This window comes from Sciurus carolinensis, chromosome 3, assembly GCF_902686445.1.
Source record: "Sciurus carolinensis chromosome 3, mSciCar1.2, whole genome shotgun sequence".
NCBI classification, from domain to species: Eukaryota; Metazoa; Chordata; class Mammalia; order Rodentia; family Sciuridae; genus Sciurus; species Sciurus carolinensis.
In genome coordinates, this window is record NC_062215.1 from 7,556,458 (window position 1) to 7,578,555 (window position 22,098).

At 52.1% G+C, this 22,098-nt stretch overlaps 1 protein-coding gene across 10 annotated transcripts in view; it reads left to right on the top strand.

Moving 5' to 3' along the window:
• Slc39a11 (solute carrier family 39 member 11) overlaps nucleotides 1-22,098 on the top strand; it is a 397,212-nt gene that overhangs the window by 86,720 nt on the left and 288,394 nt on the right. For 9 of the 10 annotated variants that reach the window (XM_047544191.1, XM_047544190.1, XM_047544193.1 and 6 more), the window contains exon 4: nucleotides 16,618-16,776. The exons of the other annotated variant lie outside the window; for it this stretch is intronic. In XM_047544191.1, coding sequence (XP_047400147.1) covers nucleotides 16,618-16,776 — 159 coding nt within the window. The remainder of the gene's footprint in view (nucleotides 1-16,617; nucleotides 16,777-22,098) is intronic. 10 annotated transcript variants of the gene reach the window in all.

The window sequence follows — 22,098 nt, forward strand, 5'->3', positions numbered from 1 at the left end:
TAGGCTTCACTGTCTCCTTTTGGGTTATTTAAAGAAATATCCCTTTAGGCGGTCCCCCCTCCCTGCTTCCTCTTACGGCGGGAGAGCCTTCTTGTGGCGCATGCATCCTGATAGGTACGCAGCTCTAACTTCTCTTCCTAAGTCACTAGTCCTGAGCAGACATTTCCATCGGTTGGTGGGGTCACCTGCTCTCCCCACCTGCTGCTGTCCAGGCTGTCGGGGGCACGGTTGGTGACCCTAGGCTGTGGTGGGCATTGGCTTCGGTGACTCTCCATTCTGCTCTTTCCCTCCGGCTGCCTTTCTTACATCCCAACTTTACATTTAAGGCTAAATGCTGTATTCTGAAAACGGACCAGCGCACTGCCCGCTTCCCACCCCGGGGAGGCTCTGTCTTATGAATCTGAAGGTATAGCGGTGGAGCGGCCTTTGCCCAGGGAGGCTTAGCCCGCCGCTCCAGCCTGAGCGATGTCCTTATCCCCTGCGGTGGCCCCCTCCAGGGTGGTGAGAGGGGTGGAGGTCCCAGATCTGAGAATGTCAGCTGAGGACGCTCCTGCCTGCATCCCAGGGCCTGGGGAGGTTTGCTGGCCCCATGGCTGGGTGCCGAGTGGAGCCCGTTTTCCCGGCCTCGCTCCTCCCTCCTCTCCTTGATGGCTTCCACCCTGAGCCTTGGGACCTTGAAGTCCCCTTGGGCACTTTGGTAATATTGCCGCTCTCCTTGGGGGAGAGAGAGCCTTGTGGGGCAGAGAACGGCCTGGAGACAAGGGCTGGCGTCCTTCTCCTCCCACCTGGTGCAGAGGCCTGGCGGGTGGATGCCGCGTGGCCGTGAGCCCTCTGGAGAAAGGAGAACAAGATACCAGGGCGGCAGCGTTGTGATAGCTTGCTGTTGGACGCTGGTCCTTGCCGTCATGTCAGGGGGCCTGCTTTCAATCCCACGTCTGACTTTGGCTCGGGCCGTGAGCCTCTGCGCTCAACTTCCCAGCGTCATCAATCAGCCAAGGGGACAGCTGGGAGGACCTGCACCTGACAGCAGGCGGAGGGAGGTTCCCCTCCCTGGGCACAGATGTTCTCTCTCTCTTTCTCCTTGCCTGTTTGTGCTGGCGGTTCTCTGGAAGGTTCTGTTTCTGAAGCTCTGCTCTTCTTGTGAAGAAATTAGCCACGACAGCCCTGGGGCTAAGTGAGTTAGTTGCAGGAGGGTGGAAAAAATCAAAGTCCATATCTCCTAAGTGCATAAACAAGGGGAAAACGGATTGGTATTGTGTTTAATAAGACAGAGGACAGGGTGCAGTAGCCTGCACAGGAACTTCTATTAAGTAGATTACGGATCTGAACTTGCCCCGCACTTTGTGATTGTGCGTGAAGAGTTCTGTGGGGTGAGGGTATCCGTGAGCTGATGGCAAGGAACACTTGCATCTCAGGGGCTCCCGAGTCTCCCAGGGTGATTAGGTGACGTTGGTTTATTGCTTTATATTTTTCAAAGCCCTTTCCCATCTGTTACCTCATCTGGCCCTCGTGATGCTGTTGCTGTGGGTTCTGTTATTTGCATATGATAGATAGAGGGTGGGCTGCATCCCATGCTGGACTCTTGTCCCTGGGAGGTTCAGGGCACTGGGGGAGGAAGGCAACTCTGTTGATCCTCCCGGTCCCTGAGGTGTGCGGGCATCTGAAGTGGCAGGGGTCTGTGCCCTACTCCTGTAAACGTCTGAATCATGCATTCACCGAACGGCTCTTCATGGACACCCTCTCCAGCCCCACTATGTGCAGGGGGTGCTGTTTTAGGCACTGGGGTGGAAACAGTGAATAAAGCACGGCCTTGGTGGGGCCAGCCTTCTACAGGAAGTCACAAGGTCAACTGCGGTAGGACTCGGGGTATGTCCGAGGTGAGCTTGGTGGCGGATGAAGGAAAGGAGGACGGAGCATACCCTGACCGGGGTGGGTTGTAAGTTATTACTGTCTTAAAAGGAGCAGATCAGTAAAGGTGCCAAGGAGGGGTACCTGCCCGTGGGAGGTGCTGGTGGACGTTCACTTTCATGGTGGGATGGAAGAGGAAGGTCGGGTCCTGCTTCCCTGCTCACTGGCTTCCTGTAAGAACTAGTGTGCCTAAATGTGTGCAGGTCTCCCTCTCCCAATCCCGCTGTCATGATCAAGGGGGGACCCCATCTCACATGGCCTCCCTCTGGATAGAGCCAGCACCCCACGGGCGTGGGGTGGGGTGCACCTGGCCACGTGCAGGTGGGGGAGGTCAGTGCTGCCCAGAGGAAGAGAGGGCCTGCTTGCCCTCCACTGCAGCTCCACCTTCTCACCCTGGACCTGGTTCCCAAGCCCCGGGGCTATGCATGTTCTGTTCCCCATCTGAAAACTGGTCCTTTCCTGCTTCTTGTCACTAAACTCTCGCTCTTTGTAGGGACTGCCCCCCTCTTAATTCAGCACCCCTCCAAGATGAGTGGGAGAGCCCTGAGTGAGCACCTGGCAGGTGTCTCTGGATTCCAGTGGCTCCTCTCCTTGTCTTTCTTCTCCTCAAACTGGGAGGACCCAGAGCACAGAGCTATCCTTTCCACAGTTGAGCCCTGGTCCCCAGAACAGGTCCGGATCATAGTTGACGCTCAAAAATATTTTCAAAGTGGACATTGACTGAGCGTGATGTTTTCTGGGCTTGGTGCCTTCAGGCTGGGTCGGCTTTCTCCAGCCCTGGGCGTGCGTGGATGTCCGTCACCAGAACGTGAGGAGGAGACCTCCCCACTGCGGACGAGGAAATGGGTCTTTCGGCTCCTCCCAGTGAAGGAAGAAACTAATTGAATGCGAACTCATTACATCTCTGAGCGCTTTGAACATTTTCTCGTGATTTAATTATGACGAACTCCTCAGGATGTAGTCATGCCAGGAAATGTCTGGAACCGTCTGTTGCGTGGGGCGAGCTCAGGGCAGGGGGTACCAGTGGTTGGGGGGACTTCCTTCTAGCAGATGTGCCCTCCGGCATTAGAGTGGACTTGGGAGTCACCTGCCTTGGGTTTCATCCTGGCTGTGCCGCTCATTAGGTACATGGGCTTGGACTTTGCTGACAACCTCAGTTCCTCACCTGAAAATTGGAGGTGAGAGTGTTGTCTCCTTTACAGCAAGCTCTGTCGCACAGGTGAAATGAGTAACCGTGTCTGGAGCCCCAGGATGGGCATGTAGCCAGTGCCCAGTACACACTACTGGTGGTTGTAGCAAAAGGCAGGAAGCATCCGATGAATTTGGACGGGTGTAAGTCACAGCTGTAGTCTGGTTTTTCTTCTAGTATTGGACTCCTGACGTCACTCATGTCCTCGGGTGATTAACCGCCACACTGGATCCTCCAAACCTTTTCTTCTTCTTTTCTTTCTTTTATACATAATTTAAAAAACCAAAGCCAAAGCAGGACCTAGCATTTGTCATGCTGAGAAGCACGCTCTCCCGCCTCTGACTGAGCTTTTCTGTGTTGTTCTGGAGGCCACACGCTACCCACCACGTGGGTCCACCATGATGTTCGCTTTCGCCTTTACTGAGATACGATCCAGTGCACAACACTACGCACGTATGGATCCATGGCATTTTTAACGAATGACATGTTGCACATTGAGGTTGGTCCTGATTTTTTGAATCATTGCCTTTTTTTTTTTTTAGATCAAGGGATTAGGTGTACCCACCTGAAAAGAGCCAATGTTAGTCACAAGTCTCACCAAGAAAACCCAGCCGCTCTCAGTTCCACCTCCCCACCAGCTCCTTTCCGGAAGTGACTGCTTTTGTCTGTTTCTTGAGACATTTTGTCCCACATTTCTAAATTTATTCTGCAATTTCTCCATTTGGAAACCAGCGCCCTTCAGTTCTGGTAAACATCACTTAATATTCCCGTGATAGTCCCCGGCTGGCCCTCATCCTCTGCTAGTTTTATTCGTTGGCTGGTGGGCTTCCTGGGCCATGTGTCTCCTTCTCTTTTCTCTATGTATCAACTCTTTGCTCTTTTGTTCTACATGGTGGGAAGTTTCACCAGCTTCCACTGCAAAGATGAACAAATGTCTCCTTTTTGGTTTTCATAGCTTTAGTTTTTGAACACTCTCTTGCTCTCCCTGTATTTTTTTTTTTTTTAAATATTCATTTCCTCCCCTAGCATCCTGTCCTTTTTCGTGGGCTTATTCCATGCAGTCTCATCTCTTTGATGTTAATGACAGGTTTTCTTTTATGCATTGGCTCCCTGTGAGTTCTCTGGCTTCCCTCTGAGGCCCTTCTTTTTCCTGCTTGGTTGCTGTGGTTTCAGTCAGCAACACGGGGCCTCACACGTAACACCCGTTTGCAGTTGGGTAAGAGAGGGCGTCCAGCACTCGGGAGAGCCAGCATCTTCTGCTCGGAACACGCCAGGTGCACGTCTTGGTCCTTACAAGGGCCTCACGGAGTGTTTCAGTCGACTTTTTTTTTTTTTTCCGCTGCTGTGACTTAAAGACCCGACCAGCACAACTGTAGAGAAGGAAAGGTTTACTGAGGGCTCACGGTTTCAGAGGCCTTTGTCCATTCCTCGGGGCTGGAGGTGAAGCAGAACATCATGGCGGAAGAGTGTGGCAGAGGGAAGCAGCTCAGGCGGTGATGGGGGAGCAGAGTCTGCACTCTAGAGATACAGATATACTCAAAGCCACGCCCCAGTGCCCACCTCCCCCAGCCACACCCACCACCTCAGTTACCACTCAGCTAACCCCTGTCGGGATTTAATCACTGACTGGGTTAAGACTCTCACAACCCCATCATGTCTCCTCTGAACCCTCTTGCACTGTCTCACACATGAGCTTTTGGGGGACACCTCAAATCCAAGCCATCATGGATGGCTAGGGACTGTTGTTCCAGTTTTACAGATGACAAAACTGAGGCTTGCTGAGCTGACACTATTTGTCCCAACAGCACCAGGATTTGTCTTCAGGTTTGTCCCATCCTTGGGTCTGTGTCCTCAGCCTGTTGACACAGTTTTCCCTTGATTCCAGGGGAACCGTGTCCTTGGTTCTTATTCTTAGTCCACTGGGGCATTTCTTTTGTTATGAGTTGCCTATTTTCATTCTTTCCCCAGTTGTAGTTTTGAATTTGCATTTCAGAGGTTTTTGACATCAGTCTTTTTTTTTTCCTTTTGGTAGTAGGGATTGAAGCTAAGTGAGCTATGTTCCCAGCCCATTTTGTTTTTAATTTTGAGACACGGCCTCACTAAGTAGCTGAGGCTGGTCTCAAATGTGTGATCCTCCTGCCTCAGCCTCCCAAGTAGCTGGGATTACAGGCATGCACATTCAGTAAAATGGAGTCTCAGATAAACAGTATGCCCCAAGTATTGCATGAAATATACAAAACTTATTCATAGTTTACCTGAAATTATAATTTAGCTGCATCTTGAATTTTTACTTGCTCGCTCCGGCAGTCCTGGGAGGGAGGGACTTTTTCATACTATTTCCAGTCCCTCTTGGGAATCCTGACCCATCATTCCTTACCTCTTCCCCATCTCCCAGGAATCTCTGCTGCCCTCCAGATGGGGGTCCCTTGCATTCCCGAGAACCCATGTCTTCATGTGTGGTGGGAGGAAACATGACTTTGTTTGGGGTGAGGGGTGGCATCGTTTCTTCTACTGACCTTGAGGATCCCGCCTCTCAGCCTCACTGCTAGTTCAAGACAGGAGGGAGGCAAAAGGCCAGAAAGTTGGTGGATTGCCCTCTCTGGAGGATGATGAGCCAAGCGAGCTTCCTGGACTTCTGAGCTTCCTCTTCTCTCCTCCTCCGAATGTCAGGGCAGGGGCCGCTTCCTTAGCAGCCGGATCTGGGACAGATTGGAGCAGCATGAGTGAGCGGTGGTGTGGGGAGAGGGGGGCCCGTCCAGCTGGAGTGATTGTCCGTCAACAGGCCCAGGTTGAGAGGTGCTGATGGATTGGTGGCTGGGTGCCACGGGGGGCTGCCGGGGGCACGTTCACACTCCTGGTGACCAGCTGGTGGAGGGTTTGCTAAGACGCCCCCCACCCCCCATCACCCTGGTTTCTAGTCTACGTGGAGTTAATAATTTTGGCAAACCGAGAGATTCTAGGAGGCCTCCTTCATTTAGTTAGGCCGACTCTGCCTTGAAAGAACCCATAACCAGTGCACTTGCCCCTCTGTTAATCCTAGTAATGGGTTTGTGGAAGAGGAACATTGAACTTGGACAACAAGCGTAGATACCCTTTCCCTTCAGGGCATCCTACAGTAAGTAGTCTGGTGTAGCCGCGGGCGCTCCCGTCCAGGTGGGCATCCACACATGGTTACCTTTGCGATGGTTGAGTTGCACTTGGACATGGGAGCTTCGCTTGGGAGCAGGATGGGCTTCAGGGCTTCCTCTTTCAGTTCCGGTTTTGACACAGGAGTTAGAATTAGGTCGTCGCTCAGTAAATCTGAAGTCCAGAGGTCTGGGGTGATTTTCTTCCTTTGCTTTAAGAAGCTTACTGGTCACAGTGAGGACCGCTGGGAGGTCCTCGGGCATGGTCGCTGGCACTTAGGGTTTAAGGATGGCTTGGCCCTTGGTTCTGGTCCCGGGCCTTGTCAGGGGTTTAGAGATTATACTGGATCACCCCAGGTTATCCCAGAGGGACTATTTGAGGGTGGACTCTAGAACCTGGAGGATGCCCAACACAAGGTCCATGAGCAAAGGTGGCTCATCAGAGCTTGGGGTGCCTACCGTCTTCCCAAGACTTACCAATGGACGGAATCTATATGCAGTAACGTGCCCACATCTTTAAGTATCTTCCCCATGAGTTGGAACAACTGTATACACCTTTCTAGCTACCACTCAGCGTGAGACAGCGAGCGTTTGTGTCATCCAGGGAGAGCTCCTGCTCCCTGCCCCTCCTGCAGGCAACCTCCGATCTCGGTCACTGGAGCTCAGTGTTGTGTTATTCTCGGGCTTAAGTGGAATTTTTTTTCTACATTGTCTTCCTTTACTTAGCGAAATGATTTTGGGAATCATCCAATGTTGCTATGATAGCAGTTGTTTGCTCCTTTTTATTGGTAAGGAGTATTTAATTTTATAAATATACCACAACGTGTTTAGCCATTCCTGTGTTGATGGACATTTGGGCTGTTTCCAGTTTGGGGCTGCTGAGGATAAAGCTGCAGGGAGTGTTCTTGTGTATATATCTTTGTGTAGATATCTTTTCTTTCTTTTGGGCAAATATCTAGGAGAGGAATTTCTGGATCAGCTGGTAGAGTTTTTGGAGGGGGAGTTTTTTGTTTGTTTGTTTGTTTTAAAGCAAAGAGTTCTTCTCTGGTTTGGAGAGTGTAACCCAAGCTCCCGCCCATCATTGACCATGGGTAGCGTTCCCTAAGGGAAGTCTGATCATTCAAGCAAGTCTGTGACAATTCATAACCATAACTGAAGCTGAATGTAATTGACCATAACCTTTTGCTGTTAGGATTAATTCCTGATGCATTACGAGGGCCTGTGGTTAGAATCAGATTTTGTGCCGAGACAGCTCCACACGAGCTTGATTCACGCTTGAGTCGTGACTAGTAACTGACATGCCAAATCAGAAGGCTGACTCAATGCAGAATTCATGTGGCCACCCAGCACGGGTCTCCCATCAAGTGACTCAATACTGAGTGGACGTGGGTGACCTCATTCTGGAGGTCCATATGCAAATCCCTCCCTGCCCAGTTCTTCTGCCTCCGTTCTTCACCACCACACACCTGGATTATGTCCGTGACCCAGCAGCTGTTTGGTTGGTTTGCACACTCTCCCCTTAGATCCATCCCGTTTGCTGATACCAGCTTGCTTTTCCAAAAGGCCCCCTTGACCCTACTCGACCCCGTAACCCTGACCTGCACAGTTCTGGTTGAGCTTCTGCAGCACTGTGCCCACCCCCCGCCCGGCAGACCTGCCTCCTAGGCTGTGAAGAGGCACCAAGCCTGAGTTTTGAGGGTGCCAGGTGATCCGGTGTGCAGCCAGGGTTGGGAACTACCTCCATTGTCAGTCGGAGCCCTTGAGCCTGCTCCTGAGTGGTGCCCTCTGCCTCGGGTCTCGGCACACTCCCGTTTCTTCAGCCAGGTGCCTGTCCCTCAGAGGCTGCAGGGTGCTCGCCTCCCAGACTGCCCGCCCTGCCCTGCCCAGCGGGAAGGACCCCCTCCTCATGCCCCTTTCCAAACCACGGCCAACCTCCGAGCCCTTCCTGTGCTTTCCCCCATGCTCTGTTGTTACTGTTTTCAAAACAACGTTGACCTCTCTGTTCTTGGAATGAGTGCGGGCTCTCTCACTGGTCATCTCAGATGACTTCTGCAGGGTGTCATCACGGTACGCAGCTGGCCCCTGGAAGGCAGGACCCAGGTCCGGTGGGGTCTTCTTCCTCCCCTCCAGTCCCCAGGGTCTAGCCTAAAGTTGACTACATGGCAATCACTGGCTACATGCTTGTTGATTGACTTTTTTTTCCCTTCAGTATTCTTTTTCCAGGTTTTTTTTTTTTTTTTTTAAAATGAGTTCGTTATAGTTGTGCATAATGGTGGGATTACTTGTTACATCTTCTGTTGATGGCTTTTAAAAATTAGTTTCCTATCTGGTTTGGAGACAGAACTTAGAGATGTTACTTGGCTTCTGTGCTTCGCGAGTGATGATCGCCTCGTCGCAGGGATCGCACGTCTGCGCCTACACCTTAATAACACAGAGGCCCTGAGTTGGAGTTCATGTCCGTTCCATTCAGCCTCATTTATGGAGGGCTCACTCTAGAGCAGGCCCTGAGCAGGGTGAGGTTACTTTGAGCTCTGTGTTCCGTCTGCTGCAGACTCCAGACGTTTTTCTTAGAGGCGTGGGTAACCGACACTGATGACCAGCGCATCATAATGGACTATGTGTATTAATTTCCTCTCCCTTTTTTATTAATGGGAGAAACTTTGTTCTGTGGCTGGGACTTCCTTTCAGTCTTAAACTGTCATTACGATAACAAAGAGAATGCTTCCCTGTGCCCACTGTGCCGGAGTATTCTGATGTGTTCCTGGAGGAACTCTTCCAGAATCCATTTCTATTTCCAGAACTGAAATTGTTCCAGGATGAGCACTTAAACAGAAAGGCCTGCTGTGAGCTCTCTGTTCAGCTGGTTATTTTTTATTCTTCTGTGCTGGTACCACTGACACCAGAGGAAAATTAATAGCATTGTAAAGTGTGGATCCCTGTGGCACGATATTTTGAGAACAAGGATCACGCTGTGAACTTAGCTAGTTCCTGAGACATGCTGAAGGGAGATGGGGGGGGGGGATTTTACTCTCAGGCAATGTGATAAAGAGCTTGCAGATATCTGCTGATGGTAAAGTTTGCTCCGGTCGCTTTCGGCCTTCTTGCGTTATGGCTGTGATTTAGGAACCCTCGACAGAAACCCAGAATCGGGGTGGGCAGTAGGTGTTCATGCAGAGACATTTCTGAAAACTGAGTTTTTGTACATAAGATCCTTTACCCCACTGGATTTCCATTCTGAAATTGGGACGGGGATGTGGGAAAATGCTGGGCACATAGATACTCCCCCTCTTATCCCCGACCATTTTCATCATGATACCCTCTCTCTCGGCTGGGATGGGGGTTCCTGCCTGTCTGGCGGGAGGGTTGCTTGGCTGCATGGGGTTTGGGAATCTGGAATCTTCTTCCCCAGGCTCCCCTGAGTCTGCACTCCGACCTCAAGGCTCGGAGCTGCCAAGGGGCTCCGTTTCAGTCTGCTCTTTTGCTGCCTGACCAAGACACCTGACAAGAACAATTAGAAGAAGAAAAGTTTATTTGGGGGCTCAGGGTTCCGTAGGTCTCAGTCCATAGACAGCCAACGCCATTGTCCTGGGCCTGCAATGAGGCAGAACATCATGGCGGAAGAGTGGTGGTGGAGAAGAGCAGCTGGGGGCGTGGTACTGGGAAGCGGGGAGAGAGCTCCACTCAACAAGGACAAAACACGTACCCCAAAGGCAGGTCCCCAGCGGCCCCCTCCTCCAGCTACACCCTGCCTGCTCTCAGTCACCCCCGGTTAATCCCTGTCAGGGGAGTGAGGCACTGATAACCCCGTCATTTCTAAACGCCCTTGCACTATCTCACACATGAACTTTTGGGGGGCACCTAATATCCAAACCCCAACAGGTTCCCTGGGGGAGCCACTCTGCTTCCGAGTCTCCCTCCCAGGCCTGGGTGTCTGCCATCTCATCTCAGGCTCTCTCAGCGACCGCCTGCCCCTCTCTCCCAGCTCCCCAGACATTGTGCCCCACGTTCTTCCCTTTCTCCTCTTCTCTGTGCCCGTGGAGGCTGCTTACCCTGCGCTCCCACTCTCCCGGCACTCTCCCACTGCCGCAGGAATTTGGGGGTGAGCAGAGCAGCTTGCATCCCAGTGGCCATGCTTAGCCAGAAGTCCAACTCCCACCTCACGAGGTTCCCGAGGGGACCAGGAACCTCGCGTTAGCACAGTAGGTGCTCGAAAACCAGCAGAGAACCAGTGTTCTCTGACGAGATGTGCCGAGTGGGGGACACTGTGAATGTGATTCCTACAGAATTTCAAAGAACAAAGCAAAACAACCCTCCAGACCCTGTGCCGGTTTTGTTTTAGTAAAATCAATGAAGATCTAGTTTTGATTTTTCACTCAACTGGCGAGCCAGTTATGCTAGTATTACTTATTGAATGATCTCCCCGCCACAGTGATTTGAAATGCCAGGATCTCATCAATACAATTTATCTGCTCAAGAGAGAAAAGCCAGAAGAATTTCGGACATCCAGGGGGTGGCGTATGGCTTTGGGTTAGGAGCATGGTTTTGCCATCAGGCCTGGGTTTCAAATCCCAGTTTGGTCACTTCCAGCTGGGCGTCCTTGGGAGTGGACCCCAGAGAGGAGGCTGTGGGCTTCAAGGAGGTAAAGCACTCTGTCCCCTGACCACCACACCGTGAAACCACAGGCCTGTCAGTGCGCTGACGCCCCAGTGCCTCTGGTGGGTGCTGCTGGCTTTGGGCCTCTGTCTGGTTTGTGCCCCCAGCGCCAGTGATCTCCTTCAATCTTTTCTCCACCTGTCATCGTGATTCATTTTTAATAATCTATTTTGGAGGTATTTTAGATTTTCAGAAAAGTTTCAAAATACTTAAGGGTGTCTTGGTGTACCCGTTGTTCCCCAAAGTGAACACCTGTCATAAATAATCACGGTGTTCATCAAAGCGAAGGCATTAAATTGGAATATCACCGTAACCTAAATTCCAGGCTTCATTTGGATGTCACCGCTCCCATCCCCGTGCTGCCAGGATCCCACCTGGGCACATGCAGCCTTTTGACTCTCCTAAGTTAAAGTGGCATTTGCGTTGGGGGGAGGTGTCCCTTTAATTCAGAGCCCTAGACTTAAAGTATAATGAATGCGTGTTTCGTTTTGAAATCTCCAGTTTTAGCCTTGCTGCTGGCAGAGGATTATGCTGTGAGTTACTTAATTGCTTGTTTCCCTCTCTACTTCTGAGGAGTCAGGAGCTATTAATAGATTGAAATTTGTGAGGTCTGATGTAGCTTCCAGAGCAAGTGTTTAAGAGGCTCATTACCACAGTGTATTTATTAGTTGCCAAAATTTTCTAGTTCTGGTTCTCCTACGACAATATGGGGGAATGGCCCTTGGGACCAATTATGTTTGGTTATTGCTGAGATTGATTCATCTCAGACTTTATTTTTTAACTTTATATTTCACTTCATTTTTATTTTGAGACAGGGTCTCTCTAAATTGCTGAGGCTGGGCTTGAACTCTTGTGCCTCCTGCCTCAGCCTCCCTGGTAGCTGTGTTTACAGGCGTGCATCAGCATGCCCGGTTCACTTTAACTTTTAAAATTCAGACATAATAATTGTGGCACTAATATAAACACAAACACTATGCCATGATCAAATCAGAGTAATTAACATATCTATCACCTTAAAGCGTTCCTTTCCTTGTGAGACCTTGGAAAGCCCCCCTGCTGTTTTGAAACACACATTTATTCTTGTTAACTCAGAGCTTAGTCTTCCTAGCTAATTGTAACTTTGTATCCATGAACTGATCTCCTCCATCCCAGTCTCCCCTCTCCCTCCCTAGTGTCTGGTAGCCACAGATCCATTTTCTGCCTCTACAACAGCTGTTTTAGACTGCACGCAAGACCATGTCACATGTCTTTCTGTGCCTGGTTTATTTCATTTAAACATGATATCCTCTATTTCCACCCATGTTGTTGCAAATGAAATGATTTCATTCTTTTAACTGGCTGAATAGTATTCCACTGTGTACATAGTACATTTTCTGTATCCTTCCATCTGCTGGTGCACGCTTGGGTTGACTGCATGTCTTGCCTCTTGTGAGTATTATTGCCATAAACAGAGTGTGCAGATGTCTCTTTGACAGCCTGGTTTCATCTCCTTTGGAATCGTACCCAGCAGTGGGCTTCCTGGATCCTGTGGTGTTTTTAATTATCTCAAGGAACCTCCGTGTTTTCCATGGTGGCTTTACTAATTCACATCCTAGCAACAACACACGGGAGTCCCCTTTCACGACATCCTTGCCAACACTCGTTATCTTTCGACTTTTTGATAGTAGCTGTTCTAACTTCACACTAGAAGCTGGGGCCCAGATGCCTCGCTATCCAGGGGAGGCAGAAACGAAACCTGGTCTTAACTTCTGAATTTTAAGAATTTTCGAGATTCTTAGAAGGCTCTGGGTGGGGGTAGGGGTAATTTGATCTGGGGACAATACTGTCGGCCTGGGACAGCATGAGCTTGCCCTGGGACTCGGGGAAAACCCCTGTAGCTTGAAGGGTCTGGGTTTTTCCATCCGTTAAGTGAAGTGCTTGGATGTAAGTCAGCTCCGAAAGTCCCTTTCAACACTAAGAGAATCCATGATCCTATCAGTAGACCGTTCAGTGGGTTGTCCTGAAGCTGTGGAAATTCTACCTCAACTTCTTTCCACACCTGCGAAAAACTGCATCATTTTAAACAATTATTCAGCCAGGGTTCGTCATAGGGGTGAAGGCATTTGAGCGTGAGTCTGTATTGCACTTAATTTGGAAAGTAAAAACCACTGTAAAATCTAGGCAGCGGGCTTAGAGATGAATGTTGAATCACTTCCTGATCACACGTTCTGATGTCTCCGCCCCCGTCACCTCCTTCATGAGCAAGGGTGACAGGGAGCTCGCTCTGTCCTAGATGGCTCTGCAGGTGGTACCGGCACAGAGGGAACCCATCCTGGGTGGGTGCAAGGTCTGGACACCAAGGGGGGCAGGGTCCCGGAAGAGGGAAGTCTGCGGTGGGGCAGGAGGGGCGTGTTCCTGAGGTCGGGCTCAGGGAGGGGGTCCAAGCTGGCAGCTGCTGGGCTGGTGTGGTCACCACTCGGCTCCTATGATCCTATGACCTTGCCACCAGTGTCATCTCCAGTTGACCAACCTCCACTGTGGAGAGATGAGGTTATTTCCTTACTTTCTAGGACTGCTTAGCCAGGAAGTGGCACGGCTGAGATTCCAACGTGGACCTGATTCTGAATCCTGCGTTTTCCGGTTATAAATGTGGACGGGGGCGAAGGCGGAAGGTGCTGGGAAGACAGGTTGCCTGAGAAGGGTCTTGGCATTTTGGCATTGCCGCAGAGGGAGCTGGCAGGGACAGCGGGGCTGGGGGCTCAGCACACACTAGGGCAGTAGAGGGTCCTCTCAGGGGTTAAGCCGGCTCAGCTTGCTTGCTTTTTTTTTTTTTAATTGAGGTAAAATTCACATAACTAAAGTCAACCATTTTAAGGTTCACGATTCGGTGGCACCTAGAACATGCACCACGTTGCACAAGCATATCACTGCTGTCTGCTTCCAGACGTTTCCCCCAGGCAGCCGTGGCCCTTCCCACCCCCACCATCCTGAGTCACAGTGTGCTCTCTGTCTCTGTGGAGTCACCGACCTGGATATGGACTTTACATAAATGGAATCGAACCTGGGGTTTGTCAGCACATCTGCCCTCTGACTCCAAACCCCCTCGTTTCCTCCTACGGACCCCTGGGATGACGTTGGCCCCACGCAGGTAACCCAGGACAAGCTCACCACCTCAGGGTTCTTGATGTCAGCACGCTAGCAGAGTCCCTCTTGGTATGCAAGATGGAGCATTCACGGGTTTTGGACATACGAATGGTCACCTTGTCTATCACACATACCCTTTTAAATACCTTTCTCTGGAGGCTCTACCGTCATTTTTGACTGACAGCCCAATAGCCTTTTTAGACTGTTCTTTGATCAATTTAGGTGGGAGGCAGGAGCCTGGCAAGGAAAACACACGAAGGAAATCCAACTGGGTCCTGGGTTTGGCCAGAAAGATAGAGAATCGTGATTGCCAGGGACGGGGGCCACCTGCATCATCGGGGATCAGAAGCAACCCCGACTCCAACATGCCGACCCCTGCCCTCAGAGGCAGATCTCTCGGCTCCACCTGGAACAACCTGCCCGTGAGAACTTTGTGTGTTTCTCACGTGTAGGGGCGGAAGGACCCGTTGGTATCCCTTGAGGTGGGGGAAAGGAAGGGGTTGGACTTGGTATTGAGGGAGGGTGAGCACAGAGGCTGCGGGGACCTACGTGATACAAGGATGCTCATCATGGGATAGAGTGGGGAGGGAGCTGGGGATGAGGGACTTCACCTGGATTCCATGGCTTCAGTGTTGTTGGAAGGACTCTATGGGAGGCCCTCAGACACGCCTGGAGAGGATTCTCTGGGTCGGCCCAGCTTGAGAGAGAACCGAGGACCCCTCTCTCCTTGTGCCCTGTGCAGGTCCTCTTGGATGGGGAACGCCCAAGGAATGCTGGGTTCTAAAGCCAGTGTTTAGTCAGCTGTTTCCCTGCTGTGCCTAAATGATCTGACCAGCACAGTTATAGAGAAGGAAAGGTTTATTTGAGGGCTTGTGGTTTCAGAGGTGGTAGTCCATAGAAGGCCGGCTCCCTTCCTCCGGGCTTGAGGTAAGGCAGAACATCATGGCAGGAGAGAGTGGCAGAGGGAAGCAGCTCGCATCACGGTGATCAGGCCCCAAGGCCACGCCCCAATTCCCACCTCCTCCAGCCAAACCCTACTACTTCAATGAATCCCATCAGGGATTAATCCACTGATTGGGTTGAGACTCTTACAACCCAATCATTTCTCCTCTGAACCTCCCTGAATTGTCTCACATGTGAGCTTTTGGGAGACACCTCACATCCAGCCAGCGAGACATCTGGAAGAGGGCTGGCTTAGGCTGCCACAGAGAGGGGGTGCCCTCGGTCATTTGCATTCTTTCTGGGTGTCTTGGAGGCAGATGCAATTTTCAAAGAGTGGCACTAAGACTCTTGCTGGGAGAATTTGGCCCAGAGCAAGCGACTTTGCCTGAGTGAGGCTGGCAGGGGGAAATGCACAGAGCTCTGCGTGGATTTGTTCTTTGCTGCGGTGGCTGCTGTAATCCCCGGTCCTGTCACTCTGAGTGTTATTTTGGAGATGGGTGATGCAGGTGTTTTTTAAAGGCAAGGTGTAATTAAGTAATTTTTAGAAACCCATTCAGCGTTTCACAGGTTGGTGGTGCCCGTTATATAGTTTCTATGGGAAGCAGATGTACTCTAGCCATGAATGCGTCACCGCATCTATGGAGTCAACCGCCACAGTGGTGGCTTCGCTTGATCAGTGCCAGAGACCCTGTGATGGAACTGGTCTTGCTGGGATTTCAGACCAGCCTCACTTTTCTCATCTTCATTTCTTCCACCATGGAGTTGATTGTGGTCCTACGTGGTCAGTTCCCCAGATCTGGCCCATGTGTGAAAGGAGAAAACTGCCTTAAATTATTTGAGGTTCAATTTCCTTATCTACAAATAGCAAGAGGGAGCAACATTTGCCTCCTGGGGTTGTTGCCATGATGAGATCTCAAGCGTGAACCTTGGTTCCTGGAAACAGTAGGTGATCAATAAATATCACTTCCCTTTCTTGTTTCTTAGAGATAAGAAAATTGCTGAGGTCAATATGACATCGGTTTAGTGCTGGTCTTCAAATATTTCAAAGCTGTCACATATCACAGAGGAACAGCCCCCTTTTTGGCACTCCGGAGAGCAGAGAAAAGAACTGATAGGTAGCAATGAAAGGGAAACAGATTTCAGTGCAACACAAGGAAGAACTCTGGAATCATCGCAGCTGGATCATAATGCATTGAAGCTCACGAAGTAATGAGCAATTCGTCTTTGAAGTATTCAATTAGAACAGGATTTCTCAACAGTATCACTGACATTTGTGGCCAAATAATTCTTTGTTCTCGGGGGCTGTGCTGTGCTCCGTAGCATGTTTACCGGCACCTGTGGCTTCTGCTCCCTAGACACCAGTAGCAACCTCCTGTCCTCTGCCCCCAGTGTGGCAAATGGAAATGTCTCTAGACATTGCAGACGTCCCCTGGAGTCCATCACCACCCCTGGTGGAGAACCACTGAATAGGCTGCACCCTCCCCGGGTAGCCCCTCTCTGGCCACGTCAGGTCCAGGAGGCACATCAGTTCTGGGGCTTCCTGTTTGGTTAGGATAGTGCCCACTCCCCGGGATGAAAGGCCTGGCACACGTGAGATCATAGGGTTCGGCTGGGGCCAGATGAGCAGGTGGGGTCCGGGGTTGGTTTAACGGCTTATCGCTCGTTGTGGTTCCGCAGGTCATGTTAGCGGCTTCCTACTGGTCTCTCCTGGCCCCAGCGGTGGAGATGGCCACGTCCTCTGGGGGCTTTGGGGCCTTCGCCTTCTTCCCCGTGGCCGTGGGCTTCACGCTCGGAGCTGCCTTCGTCTTCCTGGCCGACCTCCTGATGCCGCGCCTGGTGAGTACCCTGCTTCAGGCGGTCGGGGCGGGGGCATCCAGCTCTGCGCCACAGCAGAAGTATTTCCGTCCAGCCTCGGTACACCTGGCGCGCTCTCTGCTGCCGAGTCGCCAGGCTTTGGAGGAATTGAAAGCGATTTCTCTCTTAGAGAAAATACTCTCTTGGTAACATGACTAATCCCCCCACCCCATTTACACCGTGGTAGGTTCGGATTTGGAACATCAGAGTTGGTTACAAACCGTGGCTGCGGCTGTGCTGTGCACCTGCGTGTTACCTGCATTCGGAGGAGGGAATTGCGTCTTTGTGGTCCTGGCCCCTGGTGAGATTGTGATGTCACCAGGGTGATGTGATGGCAGTACCCCCAGCGATAGCATAAGACCCGTAGGGATGCGTCACATGGACGTGGGCAGCTGGGAGGTGAGTGGGCAGCCGGGCAGCGTGGCTCTGGGGCTGGACTCACCTGTGCCATCTACTGCTCCATTGTTCCTCCCTATAATTTGAGGGCAACTCTGTCTGTGACAGCAAACGTTTACCAAAAAATTAAAAAGAGACGGATTTTTTTTTTTTTTTTTTTTTTTTTAATTTGCTGGAATAGGATTGATGAGCCGGGCTTGGAACTGAGCTTGGCTGGTAGAAGAGCCCGCGACTGCTCAGCAGGGGTCGCCAAGGCCCGGCCCCGCGGTGGCAGTGGCAGGCATTGGCTAGAACCCCACAGCAGCACAGGCACTGCCCGTCTGGAAGTGGATTCAGTAGCCATGTGGGGTAGGCACGTGCAGCCTTCTGGATTCTGTACCCCAGAAGTCCTAGAAGTGGGCAGAAGACCCCTGAGCTGGGGCCTGTATGCTCTGCTCACCCAGAAAGGGAAGAGGAGCCGCAGGAACCCCGTGGGGGACAGTGAGGTCGAAGCGCCTTTCTTCTGTTGGGTCATGGAGGAGGGGGTGGCTGGGTGCCCCAGGAGCTAGGCTGGGGTTGTGTTTCCTGGCAGCTGCTTTCTTTCTTGCCTTAAATTCCCAACCAGAGAAAGAGGAAGAAGAATTCCTGGGAAGTTAGTTGCCGGGCCTGGGACCGACGAGAAGCCGATTCCTCACGAGGCAGAAGGGCTGTCCTCTGGACCCGACAGCTGGGGGCGGTGATTGGGGGGACAGCTGTGGTGTGTCCTAAGGAAGTGCCATCTGTCACTTGCTCCTTTTTTTCATCAAAAGCTTGAGTGGCAGTGTGTTTCTGCGCCCCGAACATTTGGCTTCCTTGCTGTTGACGTGTCGGGGCGATGCTGGCTTCCAGGGGTGCTCACCGTGAGCTGTGACGTTCGTCCACCCTAGTTACGTGTGAATTTGCTGATGGGAGGCATTCCGCTTGCCCTGGCAGGAAGATCCTGTAGCCAGTGGCCTGAACTCCTGAACAGTGGACAGAAATCTGGCCCAGTGGCTCTGCTCGGCCCCTGCGAGGTGTCTCTCGGCTGGGCACTGGGCTCCTGAGGGGGTTTTGTTAAAGGGCCTTTGCCGTCCTGATGGGTCATTACTACTGTGGCTGGGGTGGAGGACCGAGGTGGCAGGTTGGTGTTACGCATATTTGATCAGCTGTGTGAACGGAGGGGCTTTCTCTGGGCAGTGTAAATAGTCATTGGCTAATTTATACTGCACAGAGTCCTTTTTTTTTTTTAACCTTTTAATTCATGTTTGTTCAAATATATTCTTTGAATATATTCACCCGCAGGGGTGAGTCCTGGATAGATTATATAGACAATCACGAATGGCTGGGGAATGTCGGAAGGACTCAGAAAGGGGCATAATAGCCATTAGGGCCAAGAACCTCATTAACTGGCAGAAAGATCAGCTCCACGGTAAACATCTGTTCTAGGGTGTTTGAAAAGAAATTAATTCTCGTTGTTAATGCGAGGAGGGGACTTTTCTTAGAAGGTCTCGTAAATAGATAAAGCATTATTTCTAATTGAGACAGTCACTGAATACAAATGTCGAACGAGTCGGGCTCGGAACAGCCTGTTGACCTTCACTCCGAGGCTGGCTGAAGATTTCCCTTGGCGTCACTATTAATGTGCTCACCGAGTTTGAAAAGGGCGGCAGCTTGGATCTGCAGAAGGTGCTTTGCAGAGTCGGAGTTGACGGCTGTGATCTGGAGTCCTCGGTTATCCAGCCTCAACCGAGAGCCACGGGGGATGTTGGGGGCTGGAATGTGTTGTCAGGTGTTTGCGGGTCTTGGAATTGATGAACTGGTGGCTTTGGAGGCTTTGGAGGTAGTGGGACGTTCTGTGGGTGATTTCAGTTCAGGATCTTTTCCCAGTCCACTCCTCCTGTGGCAGAGGGACAGCAGAGGAGGAGGTAGTGACAGAGTCTTTGGCTGCAGCTCCAAATGGAGGGCTCCAGACCTTTGGAAGAGGCCCAAGGAAAAAATGGAGACCAGTTTGCCGATAATCCCAGGATCAGAAATCCCAGCAACACAGAGCATGGCCTTTCTGTTCCCTGGGTCAGTGCTTTAGAGTTTGACAGGTGGAAGGAAGTGAGTGCGTTATTTCACCTGGACAAATAAGCAAATGCAGAGAGGTGGCCGGAGGGATTCTGAGGCAGGGCCCTGCCTGGAGCTGCTCAAGCGCACGACCTGGCGCCAGGGACACCAGAGCTGCCAGTCCTGCTTACGGATCCCGGGTCGAAGGGCAGCGAAACTGGGCTGGTGGCAGGAAACGGTGAATGTGCAGCCACAGTCCCTGCCTGCGGCTCTGTTCCTGCAGCCTTCCCTGTTGGAGCCCAAGCAAAACACAGCTCACGGAAAGGGCTTCACTTGCCGCAGCCTGTCGGGTGGAAGCCGCTGCGGTTTGTTAACTTCAGCTGCGTCCAGCTGCTCTCCAAACTGAGTTTTTATTTCCATTATGTATCTGGGAAGAAAGAGGAGAATGCTCTGAGGCAGTCACGGTTACGGGGCACCAGCAGACGGATTTACAGAGGGGCTGCCAAATGGCAACCTCGTGGAAGAGGGAAGAGGCAGGAGTAGGCCCCTGGCAGGCCTGGGTGGCACGTGGAGCTGGGGCCAGCCGGAGCCGTGTTCCCCTTAGGATGGCCTCAGGGAGAGACCATGGACGCCCAGCTGCCATCTGGGGATGGGGACATTTTTATGATTGTTGCAGTTTTGCTTCTGTGTGAAGTTCAAGGGCGGCAGCAATAGGGGAGGTCGCACCTTCAGCTTACAGCAGCGATTTTCTTTTGGTAGGAGGAAAGGTGTGTCCCCAAGGCCTCGGGTCTGTCTTTTCAGCTTTGCTGGTATCACTCAAGACAACACAGACATCTCATTATAACAATGTTTGAAAATATTTTACGTGAAAACCCCTCCCCATTTTCCATCATCCTCCCAGGCCAACCAGCCGACCATGGCCAGCAGTTTAGTGGCTATCTTTCCAGTCTTCTCTGTTTCTTAGAGAAAACCAGTGACGCTGTGTCTTTTCAATATGGAAAGGCAAAGGCACCCCGTTTGCTGTGTAACAACCTTCCGACCGCAGGAACCTGGCCCTTCCGACGGACGCCCCTCCTCTGTACGGAACGGCTCTGCCTGCCCGCAGTCACACCCAGCCGGGTCCTCTGGCGTCTCTTCTGTGCTGCTCTCCAATGCTAAGCCACTTCTGTGAGCATCATTTCAGTGCCCGCGCAGCCTGCTGGGCTCCTGCTGTAACTGGGTCCACGTCTCCCTGTCTTCTCGTGGTCAGTTTGCCCTGCGCGCTCACATACGTACATACGTGCATCCGAAAGTGGAATTTTGTTTTGTGTTTTCTGCAAAACAGATGGCAGCAGGCTGTCTGAGTTGGTGCTATGTGCTCGCTTTGGCTCACGGAATTCCCATCTTGACCGTCTCTTCCCTGGGAAGCCTGTGCTCCCCGCTCCCTCCCTTCTGACATCTCCAGGAGGCTGCCCGAGAGCCTGCGGAGGGGTGGTAGGCAGCGGCGGGGCTGTGGCTGACCGAGAGGACCTGGCCCTTGGCCCTGCCTGGATGGGCTCCCAGAGCGAGGCGGGAGAGCGCGCTACTGCCTTCTCACCTCCCTCCTGCATTGCCCAGCATGTTCCATGTGCCTTACTGCTCACCTGACGGCCAGGAAGATGCCTCCAGTGCAAACTTGAAGTTACAGCCTGCGCACAGACTTCTGACTGACGGGCACCCAGCTCGCGCAGTGTCAGCTTGTGACCCGCCGGAGCTCCTCTGAGGAGCCACCTACAACCGCCTGGAGGAGGCCGATGTTGCAAGAGGTGATTTCTCTCCCCTAGGCAGGTGTTAGCATGTATTTCTCTTCATAGATTTCCTTCATCTTTAATGAAAGACCATGTGTGAGAGGGAGGGAGGGGGAAGCGGGGAGAGAGGAGGAGGAGGTGGCGAGGGGCCATGCGGGAGCCTGGCATCAGTGTGAGTGACCTTCGGCCTTCTGCGTCAGTTTCAGCGTCCCCTCTCTGGTGCGTCGTGCTGAGGTTTGTGACCTGCACTTCTGCTCCACGCTGTCAGCTGCGCCCTGGGCTTGATCTGTCATTGACGTTCTGCCTGGACTGGTAGCTCAGCAGCAATAGCAGGTTCTTCCAGCTGGCGACATGGCTGTGTCATCAGAAGAGGCTGGTGTGCGGGGGCGGACGGGGCCGTTGCGGGGCAGAGGAAGCTGTGGTTTTGCCCTGGGTCCTCTTGCCTAGCCATCTGTGCATCTGTGCTCGTCTGCTCAGGCTGCAAGCCTGTGGTGTGGCTTCAGCAGCCGACGTTTGTTTCCTCGCACTTCTGGAGGTGGGAAGTCCACGAGCCAGCGCTGGCAGGGCCGGTTGCCTCTGAGGACTTTCTCCATGTTGGCAGATGGACACCTTCTTTGTAATTCCTTTTTTTGTGTGTGTGTGTGTGTGTGGTGCTGGGGATTGAACCCAGGGCCTAGTGCTTGTGAGGCAGGCACTCTGCCAACTGAGCTATCGCCCCAGCCTGATGGACACCTTCTCTCCATGTCCTCACGCAGCCTTCCTCTGTCTCTGTGTCCAGAGTTGTTCTTATTATGAGGACCCCAGGCTGAGGACCAGGGTCCTTCTTTTTTTTGCCGTAATCACCTCTTCACAGGCCTGGTCTCCAAAGACAGCAATAGGCCGAGGGACTGTGGCCAGACCCTGACATGAATTTTTGGGGCCACAGCTCATCCTAGGACAAGGGCTTTGCAGCTTCTTTCGACACTACGGTGCTGCAACCCAGAGGTGACTCGGGGGGAGGGACCTCACTGTGGCGATGTCACTGGAGGCTGGCAGTTCAGGCCTGGGGTGTTTTGACAAAAAGTCAGCTGTCTCAGCAGCTCCCCTGGGACCCGGA